Here is a 20289-nt window from a genome sequence, read left to right as displayed (position 1 = left end):
ATGCCCTTATCTTACCTGAGCCAACATGCCCTACATACTTGACAAGGCACTTCCCTGTTTCTATGCTCCACAGCAAAGCAGTGTGATCTACAAAGATTAAAAAGCAGCTGTAAATAGTTAAAAACATATGTTTTTCATTTTTACCCTTTCAACAAACAAGTTAGCTTCCACTGTAGCACATACCATATAAAATAGATTCTAAATGTAGAGCTCTTATATACAAAACCTAACATTTTCTTATCATTGTACACATCTTCCCCAAAAAGTAAAGGCGCTGTTCTAATCAGATTGATTTGCAGCAAGGCAAATTGAAAGGCAAATTCTGTATAATGCTCCAGCTGTGTATCATGAGACTCAGAAAAAAAAAGAGAAAGCACTCCATGGTGGAAAAGGCAGCCACTACAAACAGGAATTCTATGCACAATCTATTTACTTCCTGCATGGAAATCCCAAATGCACACAGGTCACTGCAGAGCACTAAAAAAATTAATTTAAAAAGGAAATCACTCCAAATGCCACTCCTTTATCCTGCCACACCCAAAAATAAATAATTAATTTCCGTATTTAAGTGGGTAGTACCTTAAAACTGAATTGGAGAATTTCCAGGAGGTTTCCAGGTTAAATCAGGACAAAGACAAGATGTCCCACACAAAGACAAAATGTGTCCCCTCAGCAGGCACATAAAAATTGTAACAGTTCAGTTCAAGAAGCAGAGATTTCTGGTCTATAAATATTAAAGTCTAGTCAATACCTTCAGATTCTGTTCCAGCTTCAAAAGAATGTCACTTCAAACTGATTCTATCTGGTTATGATTTATTTTCCTAATAATTTTCCAAAATTACACAAGTCTCTACATTGATTTTTGGACTACAATAGATTTAGTGACTTGTTCATTAGTACTTATACTCCCTCAAGTGGAAGGAATAAATCAAATAAAGTAAATAGAAAACTAAGATTTTTAGCTGCCCCAGTGTCCTGAGGCAAAAGACAGAATGCAAGAATAACAAGAATATGCAAACTATGACCACATGTACAGCTTCTATAAAACAAAGGCTAAACAATACTAGGAGAGAAAGCCTGCAGGGATCTCTGTATCCAGCCACATGGAATTCTGTGCCAGAGGCCTCCCCAAGCAAGCAGCTCCCCATCCCACCCACCCACCCCACCCAACATGCCAGAGCTGACTAGGGAGAGTGTGATCTGCATGGAAGGGAACTGGCACACACTTTAGGAAGACCAACAAGCATGCTTGAATCTTTTAAGGAAAAGGAAATTCCAATTTTAAGAATTTTTCAGCAACAGAACTTCTTGAAAAGGACTCTTTTCAGTGTGAAGCTCAGTTTCTGAGTACTGTTTGGATCTGTATTTGCTATAGCTTAGGGACTTAACCAGAATTTTCTAAATATTCAAGCAACAAAAAAGTTTACCAGCAGATGCAGTTCCCAACACCACTGGCTGAGTTTTCGCGACACTGACATCCCAAATACCATCCCTGTGGCCAACATATTCCTTTACCAGCTGACAGATTGCCCTTGATGTTGTAGTTTTAAAACTGGATACAATCTGAAATAGCAGAGACACCAACATTTTTTTTCCACATCGATCCAAGATTAGGTCATTACCTCACAAATAAAAATAGATATTAACTTTTCCATGATTCTTTAATATTCTGACAAATCGCTACTGTCAAAAATGTGACAATTGATGGTAGGGAAGTGAGTTTGGATGCAAACATATCTCTCATTTATTCTTTTTTCTTTTTTAATAGCAGCCCTTTTACAGAATGCAAGACAAACTATTCTGTACTACAATAATGCAATTTTATTGGAATAATGAGTTGTACAGTTGCAGAGTGCATGTCTCATTCAGTCTGGGTAAGGATTTTAATGGAAAAAAAAAAGAAGAGCAAACCCAGCAAAAGACCTTAAAACTTTCCTTGCCTATTCCCAAACAAGTACAATCTGGTAACTCAGAGAGTCCCTGCTAGCCAGTGTAATGTCTTTGAAAAAAAAGTACTTAGTATATAACTCTAGTAAAACCCAGAAACATTTCAATTTAAAACACTCACGGCTGCTTTTCTTTAAAACTGCATGAAGCTAATCAAATCAAACATCAACCTGAGAGCATATGCTTGTTTATTTGTGTAATGAAGCTTTTAAAAATATATGTCAAACTCATCTAAACATTTGATAAGCATGCTCCCTCCAAGTGAAGCTATTAGGGGAAAAACAGAGAAGGCTCATTAAATCCAAATTACCATGTGCATAAGTAATATCAAACAAAAGGAAGAAAAGTGTAGTAAAACAGTAAAACTACAAATCACTACAGTGCAGGAGTGCTCAAAACACTCAGCATCTACAGAAAGGATGCAAACTACAAAAATTCTACATTTTCAGAGAAAGGAACTACAATATTCAAAAAAGAAGTTTCTCTTGGTGAACACTTTCAGAGACAATTGAAACCAAGAGTCATGAAAGAAGGCTTTAAAAAGTGTTAAGACCACCATTACAAATACCCTATTTTTACCCCACAAACAAAAAGACAACTTCAATTTATCAGTGTTTTCCTCATCATGGAATTACGGGCAGGTATTTGACCAGTTAAATCAAAACATTTAAATACATCAACACAAATCACATTAAGACTTATCTACAGCTTAGTAAAAGTTAGAAAGTTAATTAAGTCTACATTTCAGATACAATAAACTATGGTTAAATCCCATTAGTTTCTGGTATTAAAATAGAAAGTCTTAAGTATGTCATTAAAGCAAATTATTTCAAAAAAGATTTTTAGAGCTAAAAGAAAATCTGTAAGAGCATTCCAAATCCTGAGCATGTCAACTCTCCAATGATGAAATGATAATGCCCTATTTGAATTCCAAATTATCAGCTAATATGCATTTTGGTTTCACAGCAGCAGCAGGAACAGTCATTACAGATGCACTGAAAAGAAAATGGGCTAATGGTAAAGATTGTTAGTTCAACCATACTGCAGAATTTCCTACATTTTGAACACCATCCTACAGATACAACTTTCACATTGAATACAGTCCTCAAATTAAATGGACTCATGTATGAGAAGTGGAAAAGCTGAATTAAGTACTAACAGGAAAGGACTAATACAGCACTCAGCTCAAACTCCAAACTTGGTATTTTCCAACTAGGCCTGTGCTTGCATTCCATTCTGTCTTTATAATGTTGAGTCAAACCCCATGTAAAAGTTTTCTAAGAGAAGCTATACCCTACCCATCAACAAAGACAGAATTTCCAAAACTGCTGGACAGTGGTTTCACTGATCATTTAATGGAAAGGATGTAAAACTCCTTCTGAGGTATTACCAGTCTTTAATTAACACACAGAAGAGTTCAAGAACACTATCCAACAGTAAACATCCTGATACAGATATTTACTCAACACACACTTTTTCCAAGCTTTTTTTCCTTTCCTTTTTTGCTGCCCTTCACCTCACATACCAGTAATTGGATAAACTAGACACGGCCTGGACTAGTTCCTGCTTTGCTAAACACACATAAACAATGTCCAAGCCAGGAAAAGAAATATTTAAAGAACATGCAACTACCTAAAAAGTAGTACAGAAAAGTTCTGAAGTAACTTCTGTAGATCATCATACACAAATAAATGACCAACCACATCCTGAGTGTGTTTCACCTTTGCCTGTCCTCTTTCTTAAACTGATACAGTTTCATGTACTTCCTTCTACAAAAACATTTAATAGGAAAACAATTGTTTACTATGTAAACAAAAGAAAATTGAGCACAAACTGACACAATTGCATGGCAATCAGAGTGAGGCACCCTGTAACAAAGTTTCTTACACAAACAGGGCACATTAGAAATAAGAAAGAATACTTTATCAACTCAGGACCAGTCCAGCAGTGTTACACTTTGCCTGATGAACAGAACGTCCTGTGAAGCAACTTTAGGCAGTGAGGTCAAAACTACACAGACAAAAAAGTTATATTCCTTTTAACTACTGGGTGCACAGTATTTTTTTTAAGACCCTTTATCCCTATCTAGACAAATCAGAGATCCTGGTATTTAGTTTGGATGGAGCAAATTACATCATTTCAGCTTATTTTAGGACTCTGCATAAACAATTGATGCTTCCCTGATGTTGTAACAACTTTCATAAGCCAGGCATCATTAACAGCAGCCATTACATTTTGTTACTATCAAAACATGGACTTCATATAGCGATTCCTGAATCTAAAACCAAATGCAGTCAAATTACAGATTCTTGTCCATTAACAACAAAAATGTTAACAGTACCAAATGTTAAATCTACCTCTTCAGGATTTGGACACTGGTGGAAAACCCTTGCTGCTAAAACCATGCTTTTCTGAAATTAATTTTGTCAACTTGATATATAGCTAAGTGATGAAAAATATTCCACTATGGAAATTTCATATGAAAGGGTTGAATTAAGAATGTTCACTTCAGCATTTTCTCCAAGAGAATGAGCAGATTGCTTTCGTATTTCTTACCTGTCCTACTATTTTTTACCAATATTAAAGCAGTCAAGGATCAGACTTCTCATTAGATTAATCAAATAGTGAAAGGTTTTTTCAGGAAAAAATTAATTCTATATGCACTGCCAATCTGAAAAATGTAGTTGTGTGCAATTACACAAAACAATTGGTTTGTAAGACTTAAGCCTCTTCTAATCTTCCACAGGCAAAGAAAAAACCCAACCAATGCAAAAAAACCACACACCCAAGAAACCCCTGTATGGTAGCAGTATAAAGGCAGGGCTGAAGAGAAAACTTGTGACCTCCTACCCCAGGGAGTTTGGAACACAACCATTTTGGGAAATAGCACTGTTCATTCAATGCTCACAGAAAGTACAGCCATAAAACTTTCAAAGCTGCTGAACTCTTAAAACTCTAAATATGTTTTTCCTCAGACAGGGTATTGGGGAACTACATCCAGTCAGGGTACAGATGGAAAAATCACGGTTTCTTAGGAAGTTATGTTCTTTCCCAACTCTTTGCTATAGTCTTTCTGTGGGTCAAGAGGCAATAGTTTACAGCTTTGACTCTTTTGTGTGGGGAGGAAGGAGAGGTCAAAATAAAGCACCTCTGTGAAGTGCATTAAGATCTCAAAGAACACATTGGACAGAGATATTCTCAGTGCTGTAATTTCCTTCAGCTCCTGTCTGCTCCCCAGTACATTCTGACTCAAAGTTGCAAAATACATCAGCACATGCAGATATCTGTTGGCTACCAATTGATACAAGAAATGAGCATAATGTTCAGGTATTAAATTCTTCATGCTCTACTACTCATGGCTGCTTTGCTGTGCATGCATATCAGCTCCCCAGGAGTCTCCTCCTCCTCATACTTCCCAGCTTCCCATACTGAAGCTGTGAGGCCTGCCTGTCTTGCTCAGGAAAAATTACAAGTGCTACATTGCAAGGAAATAAAAGAAGACAAGGATTCAACACCTGCCTTAAAAGCCCAAACAAAAAAAAAAAAGAACCCCATAAACAAAAAAAAAACCAAACGAAAAAACCCACAAAACACAACACTAGAGGGTACTAATTCATAATTACATAATAGGTGTCCAAAACTATACAGCCCCTATGAATATCATGTTGTCACTATTTAAGTGGTCTCATTAAAGAATTTTCAAGTCATTAAGTCTTGAAAGAGGCACCCTTATGCATCAAATTGGCAAAAATAAAAGTTTGAAAAACAACAAAATAAAAAGGAGACCACAATAAACCACGGTAGCTTCAGTCTATTTCACTACCCTATTCTTACTGTCAAACTTTCATACTTAAGAGAAGGCATTTCCAAGACACCTACATCACATATCAGCCTGCATTACAGGTCACCACAGAGCTGACTAAACAGCTGATTCACATACCAGATTCCACTGTGGTTTTGTCACATTTTATTAAACTTTAATAATGTATCATTAAATGATTCTGTATAGAGAAAAAAGAGCAGCAGGTAAACTCTCTGCAAAAATTGAAAAAGAGGCGAGAGTGCGGGAAACAAAAATACCAGGCTGATGCAGATGTACAAAATGAAAAACATCAGAAAGGTTAACTGTGCCAGTACACCAAGCAAAAAAACATCACTAGCTACTGATGAGCAAGGCCTGCAACATAAAGGAAACAAATTGTTCTAGTCTCATAGCTAAAAATAAAAATTATTTTAAAAAGGAACGTGTAATAGTACACATAGAGGCGCCTACTTAAACCTCCATTTCAACTACAATACCCAAATCTGTATTCAGAAATCCACTAGCAAGTTCTCTACTTCCCTCAGAAACAGAATTATTTTTTTAGTTCTGTTTACAAAACAGCACTCCCACATACACATGTGCACACTCTCTCCCCTCCAATATCCCTTCTTCAAAAAAGGTGAGCAATTATTGTAACAATATCATATGGTATGGTTGAAGTAATGGGTCATTGATGAATCCAAGATAAACAGACTACTCTTCAGGAGGCAGATTTATTTACAGACCAGCACTACCCAGCTTAAAGAAACCACAATTCACAACTTAAAAGACAGTCACACTAGTCTCACAAGTACACATGGACAAGCAGAGATTTAATTTGTCTCATACCTTGCTAGTAGATGCCTTGTAAGTTGTCTTTAATTTCTGAGAAAGCTGACTGGTACTGTGACTGGCTGTGGAGACAATAAATTCAAAGGAAGATATTTCAAATACAGCTTTAGCTTGTTTGTATAAGTAACTGGTATTCATTCCCTGCAGTAACATTCAACAAAGTATAAAAAGGTGGATTCAAAAATACTGGTTTAGGATTCTTTTGGCTCTCTTACCTTTTGTTTTCAGTTGTCCTTTGCTCAGTTCAGCACCATCAACTGTCTGTCCTTCACCCGCTAGGCGCTCGTTCAGTGTATCAATCTCCCGACGCACTAACAAACCCAGAAATTCACATTACTACAGAAACTGACTATCACTAATAACAACATTAACACACCATTTAAAAACTGTTATGGTTAGTAAGTAAACTATTTTATGCTAAGGACAGGAAAGGAGATGAACTGGGATTTTATAAGAGCAGGTCTCACAAAGACATAAAGCAAGACTCACACTGAATTTTCCAGAGATCAACCTTGACCCAGATTCCACAAAAAGTATTGGTGGCTACTAATTACTCTTACTAATAAATGAGGCTAAGGTTGAACAAAACCATTTCTGTGAAATACATGGCCCATCTGTATTGAATTAAATCCAGCAGAAGACAGAAAACTTGTGGCCCCATAAATATTTTAGCCACAGAACTAGCACATCCTTTCTTAACACAGGTTTTATTAATCACAAAATAGCATTCTCCCTGAATATTTGTCTACCACTAGGGGCTCACAGGAAAGGTAGTGCTGCAAATGACTATTTTTTATATTTTGGAATTTTTTTTTTAAATCTATATACAATAACTCCAGCCCTAGTGTAGGAATTAGAACAAGAATAAAAAATATTAGACTGAGCATGAAAAGAGAAAAAATCAGAAATTGTCAGGGGGGTGAAAAGAGATCACAATCATAATTAGAGCTGTGAGGTGAAGTAGATAAAGAAATGGAAATGGAAAAGAAGGAAAATAATCATACTCTGGAGGGTACAAATCCACCACTTGTTTTCTGACAAGCATTTCTGAAGGCTAGGGAGGGAAATTCTACTTTTCTTGCTATCAACCAACTTCTCAGCAGGAGGCCAAGAATTCAGTTGTGCAAATTGTCACTAAAAATGCTTATTTTTGATGACAGCCTTTAACCAAAACAATCACAGGTTTTAAGAGAATAAAAAACCCAGAACGTGTAAAAAAAAGCAGGCAGGAATTTTATTTTTTTTTGATAACGTGACTGGTTTAAATGTGGGAACTGATTAGGTGTGGGAAAAAAATTTACTTGGACCCAAATCAAACATATTCCACAATTCAGAATCCAAGCCAATGTAACACAGCTTGAAATTCCAGCAAGGGAATTTTATAGGCCTGTGTTACTTAACTTGGGATACTCTTACATCACCTTGGATCACTTACATTATCAGACAACTGCACTGTCATCAAACAAATATCTTTTTAAGATAACACCTGGAATTTTATCTGACTGCTTGACTTCAAAACTCCTGAACATCTGCAGGTGCTGGTTATGCAATGTGTAAGTAGTTTGATCCAAAACCATGCCATTTTACACTTTTTCAAGGAAGAAGGTTTTCCAATTTCATTTACTAATATTACATCATTAAAATAAAGCATGTAAACATAAAACATGCCAAAAACTTCAAAGGCTGGATGGAGTTTCTGGAAATTAACACAACCAGAGCCTACAATGATAAGGAGACAGAATCTTCACTGGCTTGCACAGACATCAGTTCTCACTGCTTGCATCAAATAGCTAAGAAAGTGATTTTTCTGAAAAGGTACATCTTTGGCTACAAGTTCAGAACAACTACTAAACTGCTCACAGGAAAACTACACAAATTATACCATATTATCCAATGTAAACATTTTAATTAGTATTAATATAACCTAAATATGAACAATTCATAAGTTGGAGAAAAAAATAGATACTCACATTCCAAATTTTCAATATACAGGTTTTCAAATTCCCGCTCTATTTGTCCAAAAAGTTCAAGGAGTGTATTTCGGACAGCAGATGGTAACTTAGAATCCTAGGAGGCAAAATACTGGGGGGTTATATTTTTCTTTACATATATTTGATAAAATTACGCTTCAGTCTTGAACTGATTTTAAGAGTTATCTCAATGTCCCAGCAAGGAGGCAAATTAAAACTACTGCTAGTGTAGAAACAAAACAAATAGCTCTGTGCATCACAGAGTTATTCATTTTATATATTCTTTCTCTTTGAAGGGATAGAACTCAAATCACCTACAGTATTTGTTTTGGTTTTCTTTACTAGAGAAAAATTATAAAATCAAGATGCATGTACAATTCCTTTAAAAAATAGAAAGTGAGAAAAAAAATTCTTTTTAATATCAATATGATTCCAGTTCAAGAAAAAAGAATACCTTTGTTTGATAAAGTAATTCAAAAGTTGACTATGCAATGGGTTAGAAAGTTGTGAACACAATGCATCTTATTACCAAAGCTTAAGAAAAAATTTTAAATATATTTTTGACATTTACCTACTTTTGTCACTAATCATAACTAAGTGTGAAGAAAACTACAATTTCTAATCCTTCCCTCCTCAGATATTACTCAAGCATTCTATTCTTCAGATGCTCATAGACCACAATATGTAAATAGGCTTACTACACTTACCATTTACCCAGGTAGCCAGCTATAAATTCCTTTTTAAAAAAGCTTTCACTTAACTGAGTCACCTTCCGCCGCAGCCCCGGGAATTGTCTGCAGGCACAGCGGGAAAGGCCGCCCATGACCCTGGCTGGGCAGGTTATTTCCAAAGTTTAAAGAGAGAGCAAGAGAAACCACTCATAGCCATGACACAGAGCACACCTGCTTTGTGCACAGTTTCACACAGGTTCACAGCTGGTTTAAGCTGTGGCAGTGCGCTGGAAGAACTGGGACCATGCTCCTTAAGCCTCTCTACATCATTTCTTTCTTCATCTGCCTCTCCCCTAATAGGGTGAGACCAGAATCACAACAGATCCTAATTTAAACCAACTTGAAACAAAACTGATTAAACAAAAATACTAAATTAAACACTATTAAGAGAAACACTGAAGTTGGAAGAATTATCTCAAATTCAATTACCCAATAATTTCACACAGCAAGGTTATGGAAGAAACTAACTTATCCAACAACTTTTGCAACTAAGAAGGAGATGTAGAAAAGTTTTTCAAACAAATTCTCAAAGCCCAAAAGTATAAACAAATCTAAACTTGTAATGAAGTAACCAACATAGTAAAATGCATTCACTTCCTTTCCTCTGTTTAAAGTTGGCATTGTTTAAAACAGCTTATTAAAATAGCACGTAATAATGTTATCTCCTTATCTGCAAAAGTCCTTAGCTAGATCTCATGAGGTTTACAGCTCTACTGTGCAGGGGCATTAATACTCTCTACCTGATAGAATCTGCCACCTAGCTGCTCAAGGTCAAAAAATCCAACAAGATGATAGATAACACATTTTAAACATCTATGCATTACAGCCTAATACACTTAGAGTTTGCTAAGAAATACTAAAACAGCTTAACATTTTGGTTTACTATGCAGGGGTGACAGCACATCTTGACCTCTCAGCTGCCCTTCACACCTTTCCTGAAGAAAGGCTGCAGTGCTTACAAATGCATGAAGAGTTTTCTATCCAAGTACTTGATTCTCCAACTTTTAGATGACTAGAAGCAACAACCTAGGCTCTGTTAATTCCCAGAAAACTAATGCTATGATTTACTAAAAAATAGATTTAATAAAACAGTCACAAGACTGAGAAAAGGTTTTCCCTTCAGTGTTTCTGCAGACTTCAGTGTGACGTTTCTCGCAGCCAAACTTCATTTGTATTTCAAACCAACTGTCTCATAAAAATCAAGCTTTGCATCATCTTTGCCAGTCCCACACTAACACTGTGTAGTCAATTTGACAATAAATACTTTTAAACTGGTATTTGCTTATATTTGCCAGTACTGCTTCTGACAGAAGCCTTACCTACAGGTAATCTCAGAATTTTCAGGTGCAACACTCCAAGTCCAGATTGCACCCACTACACTGACATGATTAAGAAAGCTACAGAAGCAGTGGCTGCTGTTCCTTCCCTTAGGTTTAATCCCAGAATAGCACACCTTCATTTGAGCCAAACAAGACAAACAAGCCCACACAAACAAAAATCTGAGTTAGCTCAGACTTCTGTCAGGCAGGCAGTATTTGTTTACTTTATGGAAAGGAATGCAGAACAGCATTCCAAATAATATTTTCCCTGTCAGAGTCATCATAAGAAGTATTTGGTTTATTCATATTTCTGGATTGCTGCTATTCCAAGAAAGAAAGAATCAATCTTGATTTTTTTCTTTTGCAGGTGGGAGGGGGAGGTTGCAGTGAATAAACAGGCTGGGGTTTTTACCACTGTTTTATGGCTTGATCATTCATCTAAGAAAACACAGAAGCTGATAAACTCCACAGGTCTCAACACAACCTGAAACACTGTCAACATTCACATCAATCATCTCCAAAGGCAGTGAGCACTTACAAGCAACAAAATCTGCTGCTCCTGCAGCTTTACTGGACATACTTCAATATTTAAGTTTGTTTAGCTTCTCCCCATAGGAAAGACATAAAAAAGTGATGCAAGCTCCCAAGCAGCAGCTTACCTGTCCTTCCAACATGTCTCTCTGCAGTCCGGCCCGCTCCTGCTCGGAGCTGTTGGTTCTTCTGATGGAAAGGCTGTGTGATTTACGTTTCTGCTTTGCTTGGCGAGCAGATGCACAGCTTCCACTTTCTATTGGCATTACTTCAAAAAAACAGCTTCACAGAGGCTCCTATGATAAACTAAGGACAAGCATTATACATTACAAATTGCTTTGACAAACAAACCACTATTTAAATATTTTTCTCAAAATGGAAGTATTTGGTTCTACTGAACTTTGGAGTTGTCATTAAAAAGAAGAGATCCCTCTTACTTACAGCTGGTCTTCAAACAACATTAAGTTCAAAACCATATGCATATATGTAAATAGAATGGAATTGCTTCTGCATTATTTATTCATTAGCTAACAAACCTCCACAAAAGGAAAATAAATTCCACTTCCTTGCTCATTTTGGAGAACACCAGCAGAGACAGCCCCAAAATGCTTCCAGGAAACAACTATTATGCACACTATAGTTCACTGAAATGCATGCAAAATTAAAACCCAGCTGGAAAATGAAAGCAAACATGGTAATTCAGGGACACTGTCAGGTTAAAAATGTATTATTCAACTTTAAGCATTACTATACAAAATTTACCAGATGTCTTTGTTCAGAATTAGGCAGAAACTAATTTTCATTACAGAAGTTCTGAAAACTACCTTCCCCCATTTTTGGCAGCTCATGGTTTCACTTTCCTTAATGATAAAAATGCCCATGAACTTATGAGAGTAGTGAAAGTGCGCCTGACTTAACAGGCTGCTAGTGAAGTGGTTCATTTCTGTCACCTTGATAAAGCCAAATATATGCACTTCAATATGCCTAAAACCACCTGACAGTATCACCAAACAGTATTACCATGTATGAGCTACTGCTTCCCCTGTTTAAGAAAAACCAAATTATGTCTGATTTATCACATAGATGTGGAGAATATATAGGAAAAATCAAATTATGTTTGATTGCATAAATATGGAGAATATGCTCTTTACTGTCAAAATCTTATTTTTTAAACATTTAATTACTGTATTTTTTAAATTTAAACCCAACACTCAACAGAAATTAATTTTTGTTTCATAGAGTACCAGTTGTTAAATATTTCAAATGTTTCAGGATTGATTACCCAAAATTTTTCAATCATGCACAATGAGAACAAAATAAAAATTCATTCTCCAGCATAAATCATTTCTGAAACAACAATCAAAACTTAAAATAGGTGCAATAGTCTGCAGAGAAATAGGAGAGCAGAGTTGGCAAAGCTAACCAGGCAACTGAGCTTCCTTTTACACAAGTTGATCAGAGAAAATTTAAACCAAACCCAAGGACACTTCCAATTTAAGATCCGCCAACACGCTGGATCTCACGCTAGGAATGAGCACCATGGCTATGAACAAGGCAGGCATTAACCAGTTCAGGGCTTTGACATGGTGTTTGCAGCTTTTACCACATCATAAAGCCAAGGAAGGCATTACTAAAAACACAGTATGCACTGTGAATAACATGAGCTTGAAATCTCCTTTGGGCTTTATATCACAAAATGAAAATGTATAAAGATACAGATATTAGTATCAAAAATGAGACTAGATTTAGTTAAGATTTTAATGCCCATCCATCCTTATTAAAAAACTTGGTATTTTAATTAGCTTTTGGAAGAACCGTGTTCCAGTAACCTAACACCAATTCCATAGTGAATCTAAAATAAAATTTAGGTTGCACCAGTGACCTGTACTGTACTAAATTTTATTTTTCATATCCTCTGGATTCCACAGAGTCCTCCCCTGCACCTAATCCCATCAGAGCTTTTTATGTGTGATTAATCAGTAGTAACTAAATAGCTATATTCACAAATTAAAGAAGAGGCTAGAAAAAACTACCATTGGGTAGTTCCTTATTTGCCTAAATTCTGCTATTCACTGTGGCAAGACTCCTCTACAAATTTTTTTAGAAGTCCATCCCATAAACAGTTACTGCCAATTTTCTGGGCTTCACTAAGTATCTTCCTGTTCATGGACATATGGTCAAGAATGAGGAACAGGTTTTCCATGCTCGCCAAATTTCTATTTCTTTTCAAAAGAGGATCAAATCCCAATCACACATATATATATTCTCCCCTTTTCCACCCTGCTTCCTAGCTCCCTTGGGAATCACTTTTTCAATGGCTTTCAGTTACCATATTCTGCAGTTTGGGATTACATTTTAAGGCCAGAAGCATCAGTGCACACAGGAAGATTTGTTAAGACAGTTTTATTCATACACATAGCTACTATAATCCCATAAATCCATTAACACCATTTCACTTAAGATCTGGGGGTAAAGTGGGGTAAAAAAAAAAAAAAAAAAACAAAAGACAATTTCTAATCCCTGCCAGATGTGGCTCCTGAACTGTTAGACACAAAGATGTCAATGTGGCTTATGCCTTACAAGACATTGTTTAACTATGTCAGTTTCCACTTGCCCTTTCTGCCAAGCTACTTCATTTTGGAGGACATCACCGAGCAATATCCTTTTTTTGAGTAGAATGATTTGCATTGGAAGGCACCTTTAAAGGTCCTCTAGTCACACTCCTCTGCAATAGGCAGGGACATCTTTATCTGCATCAGGTTGCTCAGAGCCCTGTCCAACCTGACCTTGAATGCTTCCACAGGTGGGGCATCCATTGCCTCTCTGGCCAGCCTGTGCCCATGTTTCTCCACCCTCACTGTAAAAAATTCTTCCTTCTATTTAAGCTCAATCTACCCTCTTTTAGGTTAAAATCATTACCCCCTGTCATGTCACTATAGTCCCTGGTAATAAGTCTCTCTTTCTCCAGAGTTCCCTTTAAGTATTGACAGACCCTGCTAAGGTGTCCCCAGAGAATCCTCTTGGGCTAAAAACCCCATCTCTCTCAGCTTTTATTTCACAGAAGAGGTTTGGAGCACACTGATAACTTTTGTGGCTCTTCTCTGGACTAGCTCTTAACATGTCCACATCTTCTTGTGCCATTGCCTGATGCACACATTTCTGCCTCATGTCTGATTTTTATGCCCCAGTACCCCCAGGTCCCTTTCTGCTGGGCTGCTCTCAATCTGTTCACCCTCCAGCCTGCACTGATACCAGGGACTGCTCCAACCCAAGGTACAGGACCTTGCAGTTGGTCCTGTTGAACTTCATGAGGTTTGCATTCCTGAAGCCTGTCACGGTCCCTCTGGATGCTATCCCTTCTCTCAATGAATCAACTGCAGCATCAGTACACGCAGATTTGGCAGCTATACACTCTAGCATATAGAATTTAAAGGGACACAGTCATATGCATGAGATTACATCTTTACAGAGTGAAATTCTCACATTCACAATGTAGAAGTTTCTACTTTGGCAGCTCATGAGCAAAGGGAGCAGACTGGGTAGGAATCACTGTCACTGTCTCTGTTCATCTGCAGCCAGTGTCCCTGCCAGGGACTGCCCTCTCCTCATGCAGCAGCATGACACACCACCCATGCACGTTCTGGAGAGGGCAAACATGCAGCTGTTCCCAGGCTCGGCAGGAGGGTGCACACAGCCACAGCAAAGCTGAAACCAAAGAGGCCACAAGCAGGCATGTGCATACAGAGGATGGCAAGGACAAGTTAAGGGGAATAGCTTCACTGCCTTTAATAGTGTTGTTCTGAATCCCACCAAACAGCCTGACAAACTTTGAATCATGGAGCAATAATAACATTTTTTTCTAGAACAAGGATTTAAATTCAGTTTTAAAATAGTGACAGTGTCCCTTTAAATACTAATTTCACTTTGCCAGTTTCAGAACTCTTCTGATTCCAATTGCAGCAGTAAGAAGCTATAGGTTTTTCAAGAGTAGATTTCACAAAATAGATCCTTGGCAATATGATGCTAAAAAAATTAGGTGCTCATTTCTAGCAGTTACCTGATTCCCCTTATTATGTAAGGTTTTCAAACAATGAAAATTACCTGTCCAGAATATCAGTGTCATGTTACATATCCTATGAAAACCATATTAAATATTGATTAGTGAAACAGTAGTAGTCAGTAGTACACAAACCAGTCAAAGTCTTTCAATTCTTTGAAACTTTTGTAGTTAAAACACACCAGACAACAGGAAAGGGGGGATGAGGGAAAACATAAACACAAGTTAAGGCTAGACATCAAATCCCAGTGAAACCAAGTAAGAAAAAAGTGCTTCAAAACAATCCATTCTATATTATTAGCCAGATAGAGGTGTGTTCCAAATGTGTGTTCAAGTGTTCCAAATGGGTTCTGAAAAGAAAAATTCACTAAGGTCACTTTCCTTCCACTCAGTAATGCACCAAGGAGGATGGAGAATCCACCAAGAAGTATTGGAATCCTGCTTTCTGAATCAAATGAAGCTAAATTCACAGAAGCTAAAAATTAGCAATCAAGCATAAAAAAGCCTGAACAAATGTACTTTCTGAGAAAAAAGGGAGAGGAGGAGAAAGAGGAAGCATATTGTATTACTAAACTATTTTCACTAAGGGTGGCAGTTCACAAGTGCTGTATTACTAAGAAGTGAGATTAAGAGACATACTGAGCTATTCTGCTCAATCGTTTTGGAAAACACTCCATTTGCACAGACTTCACACAATGATTTGTCAAAGCCTCCAGAGAACCTTTCTAGCAATATAAATCTGCAGAAGTAGGGGAGTAAAAGGTCTCCCAGAAAACATCCAGACCGCAGGTGGTTACTACTTGCTGAATGCAAAGATACCCCAGTATTTCAGATATGCTGTTTAATTAAACTCACAGGATATTTTACAGTGTGTTAAATTAAAGTTCCACCACCTACCTTTCTGTAACAGATGTACTCAGTCACAGGAAGTATTTCATCAGAGTAACAGTAAAGAGCAGATGTGTAACCAATTACTGTTTAAGTCAGCTACAACAGAGAAACAGCACCAACAAAGAGTGCACACACTGGCCTTTCCAGACTTAAAAACTCACTGCAACATAACTAATCATGCTTGCCTACTTCTGCTCTTGAACAGAGAACAAGGAGGCTGCTGAAAGGAAAGAATTCCTGGGGTATGCATGTTGCTGAAGCCAGGGAGAAAAGCTGTGCTCCTGTCAGAGCACAGACAGAATGGCTACAGTATTGCATTTCCTTTTTTGTCCATTCAAGACAACACACAAGTCTGTAAAGGGAAAGCATCAGGAAGATTCAGCAACATCTTCCCCAACATCTCCCTGCTCCATTTTCTTTAGTCTAGAAATAGCAATAGTTTCTATTTAAATGATTGTGTCAAATGAAAAAAAAAAGAAAAACATACAATTTTAGTGTATTTGTGTGTGCTTAAATCTCGTCTCATGTCTCCCATTTTCAAACACGGCTTAGAAGAAAATTTCTGTGTATAGCATATAAAACACAAAGATATTTTACAATAGTAATTATTGTCTAGTGCAGCATTAAAACCTTACAATACAAAGATGCCCATTAATGCAGGGGAGTGTGTGGGTTTGGGGCTTTTTTTTCCACAAAGCAGGGAGGGAAAACAGAAAGAGAGAAGAATGATTACAGTTATTAGGTTCTTAATTACATGGAACTCAGTTTGACAGCATTATTCATGAGTTAAGGGAATTTAAGTATCAACATATGCCACTACACTCTTTTATTAATATGCAAAGAAATCAAATTTAAAGGAGTAAAACTTTCATTTTCAGGTCTTCAGTGAACAATTTGCTTCAGTGATGCTGTACATTCAAGTGCCATTAATTCAATGCAAGCTGCAAGACTAGAGCACACCTGAGAAAGATCAGGCTAAACAGACTGCTTTGTAAGACTAGCTGTTTTGCTAAAGGTAAATATTTAGGAAACAAAACCATTCCAGATCATCACAGATGATGGTAGAAACACTAATGAGTGTGCTCAAACCTTGTGAAATCCACTCAAGCATTACAACATTGATTTTTCTTTTTCTAAATTTAGTGCAGCTTTCTTTCAAATGAAACTGGATGTTCCTCGAAATGTAAAAGGGGAAAGCAAGCATGCACCACTGAGGGTGACAACCTCCTTTCAATAGAAAGCAGAGTAAAGAAGATGCACCAATAAATTTGAAGTATGTTATACTGCTGAAATCAAGGATAAAAATTTTAACACATTAGTGAGTACCTACTCTAAGCAAGCTTCTAACACCAATATCTAAATGTAAGCCAGCCCAGTTCTGCAGCTAGCAAGCTTTGATCCTGCTAATTCAACTATGTCAGCAAATGCTGCAGTCACACCAAAATGCAGGGCTGACCCAGCCTGCCATGCAGTCTGCTAAAGCAAAAAATGTTGCTCTTACCATACAAGCTTATATTATCTAATACTAAACAACAATAATTAGCAGACTTGGGCTTTCTTTAATATAGTAGAAACCTTCCTGGGTCCACTAATAATCATCAGACTAAGCCCTGAAAGCTTCCCTTTGAGACCCATGCCACCTGTGCTCATTGAGGGTGCTCATTGTTTGAACTAGTTTAAATGGTGCAAATACAATATAATCTTATGTTCAACACTAGTTAGTAACCTATCAGTACATATTGTACCTTCCTTTATTTAGAGGTATTGATGAACTGACTTTATTGAAGAATTCAACAGACAGCATCAGTTCCTGCAAAATTACTTACAGCTGGTAAACTCTTAAAATGTGTTTGAAGGGTACTTTATTTCCTCAGCTGTTTCACAGACACTGCAGCTCCCATTTCTGTATTAGCAAGTCCCTAACAGCCTAGGAGTAGCCTCCATGCAGGCACAGGGATGCAAATACAGGACCTGAGGGTGAGAAATCCTAAGGAAGTTCAAAAGCAAAGGAAATTTAACCAGGTGTTTGTTCAAGGAAGTACTGCACCACACTCAGAAGCTAGAATCTTATTCTGCTAGTCCCGAAACAAATAATATTTGTGTACTTGTTATGGATGTATTAATTAATTGCTATTATGATCTTATTCAAGCACAGTGGCCTCTAGTATCACTGCTCTTCATCTGGGAATATATAGTAAACTAAAATCCTTTCATTCTTAAGACTTGAACAAAAGCAAGTAATTTTGACTCTAACTGTAATATATCTAGCAAGCTCTTCAGAAGCACCAACAAATAATCTCTGTACAGCACATTCTTGAAGCATTACCTCATGTGGTCTAGCACAGAGAACTACAGAACCTACAACAGACCATGTAAGAGCACTGTGAGCACCCAGCCTGAACATCCTACCATCTTGAACACCAAGCCTAAAAATAGTCAGTACATATTGCTTGCAGATGAGAAAATACAAATCACTCTGTCTTGCAAGAAGACCATCCTGATTCCTGTCCATTCCTCAGATGTTATTCACAGAGCAGTAACCAACTCTCCCCCACAGGGCTTTGAAGGGTTGGCCTCCAGAAAAAGCCCCTCACCCTGGCTTTCACCTCACAAGACAACCTACTAGTCTTAGCTCCAAGACTTAAAATTCCAAGACATAAAATGATCCTAATCTCATCTCAAATTTATAGAATGCAATACCACTTAATTCCTCCTTACTTGGCACATACTAGTTCTGGCTTGCAATTTCAGGATGTCATAGGAGTAAGATCTGCTTGTGAGCCATTATCACCACACTCACAATATTTGTCTTGTGACTGTACCAACAAACTTAAGCACTTCAGTCCATACTAAAGACTGCATGCTTCAAATAAGTCCTGAATTAAAGAAATAGATGGTGGAAGGGCCTGTCTATATTAAATAGGCAGTCTCATCTTAAAATCTTTAGATTAAACATGATAAACCTAGTTGAGGGACAAACATACACATAAACAACTAGCATTAAAAAGACAATCAACATTACAGTTGGCCTTAAATGCTAATATTTGGTGCCAGCGCCTTTTCTTAAAATAATTGCCCAAGTCCACAACACACAAAGCGACATCTAAAGTTACTACAAGACAGGTTAGAGCTAACATCATGCACAATGATTATCTAATCTAAACTACTCATTAGAAAACACACTTGTGGGTTCTTGGGGTTACCAGCTCTCTTTCAAAATCATCAGAAACGCCAACAGCAGACTTGCTTGGAAAGCAGTTTCAGAAATTTGCTCAAGAAAAATGATGCAGTTGGAAGGTTGTAAAATGGGTGCCTGAACAACAGACATTCGTATCATGCCAAGGTGTACTCCATGACACTGAATCACTTCAAAGAAGCTGCTCCACCAGTTCCTTACGTAAACCTTTCATGACATTACTGTTATAGAAAGCCCACTTTAACAGCAATAACAAAATAAATTTGACAAGCTGGACAAGAGAGATAAAAACATTCATAGAAGTTTCTCTTTTCTCACAAATACCATGATGTCCTTGAGCCACAGATCAACACAACTTGACAGAAGTTTTCATCCTCTTTGCATAAGGAATGGAACCTAACATCCTCTCAACCCCTGAATACATTAAGCATATCTATTCTTCCCTCAAACTTATTTTCACAGGATTTTAGCTCAGAAAAGGAGAGAACTACTGAAGATAGCTCTTTACAGACAACTTTTATCCGTCTTGGACACTTCCATGTCATCCTCCCACTGCTGAAGGCCAGACTCACCCCATACTGCCACAAACTGCGCTCCCCTCATCATTTAGCTGCGCCCCACTTCAGACATTTGGGGGTTCCATGTTTACTCCATTTGTACAAGTGTCAGAGGATCTGAAATCCACCTGTGAACTACTGGGGCTCTACGCTTGGCCTGTCCTTAGGATAGGCAGCAGTACAGGAACAAAGTTAGCGAGAGGAGTCTCTTCACAGCACCCTCGGCTTCCCCACCCGCAGACCTGGAACCATCCCCACAGCCTGGGGCTGGGAGCGCTCAAAAACCGCCACACACAGAAGAGGAAAGACAGCTTATTTTCGCTTCTTTCGGGCTTTTATAGGAGAACGTGCAAGTCATTTCACGCGGAAATCAAGCAGAATAGGACGGGCAGGGAGGGGGTGGCCGGGCAGGAGCCCCGGTTTGCGCCGCGGGCCT

At 37.6% G+C, this 20289-nt stretch overlaps 1 protein-coding gene across 1 annotated transcript in view; it reads right to left on the bottom strand.

Moving 5' to 3' along the window:
- WDR37 (WD repeat domain 37) overlaps nucleotides 1-11474 on the bottom strand; it is a 35333-nt gene extending 23859 nt beyond the window's left edge. Inside the window, exons 1-6 of the mRNA XM_005426736.3 lie at nucleotides 11281-11474; nucleotides 8572-8668; nucleotides 6817-6912; nucleotides 6599-6663; nucleotides 1428-1563; nucleotides 16-87 (exon numbers count right to left, since the gene is read on the bottom strand). Of these exons, the coding sequence (XP_005426793.1) occupies nucleotides 16-87; nucleotides 1428-1563; nucleotides 6599-6663; nucleotides 6817-6912; nucleotides 8572-8668; nucleotides 11281-11418 (604 nt within the window). The 5' untranslated portion in view covers nucleotides 11419-11474. The remainder of the gene's footprint in view (nucleotides 1-15; nucleotides 88-1427; nucleotides 1564-6598; nucleotides 6664-6816; nucleotides 6913-8571; nucleotides 8669-11280) is intronic.
- Between the last annotated feature and the right edge of the window lie 8815 nt (nucleotides 11475-20289).

The sequence above is a fragment of the Geospiza fortis genome, unplaced genomic scaffold (assembly GCF_000277835.1).
Source record: "Geospiza fortis unplaced genomic scaffold, GeoFor_1.0 scaffold270, whole genome shotgun sequence".
Lineage (NCBI taxonomy): Eukaryota > Metazoa > Chordata > Aves > Passeriformes > Thraupidae > Geospiza > Geospiza fortis.
The sequence above is the reverse complement of the archived record's forward strand: the minus strand, read 5'-3'. Positions and strand labels throughout refer to the sequence as shown.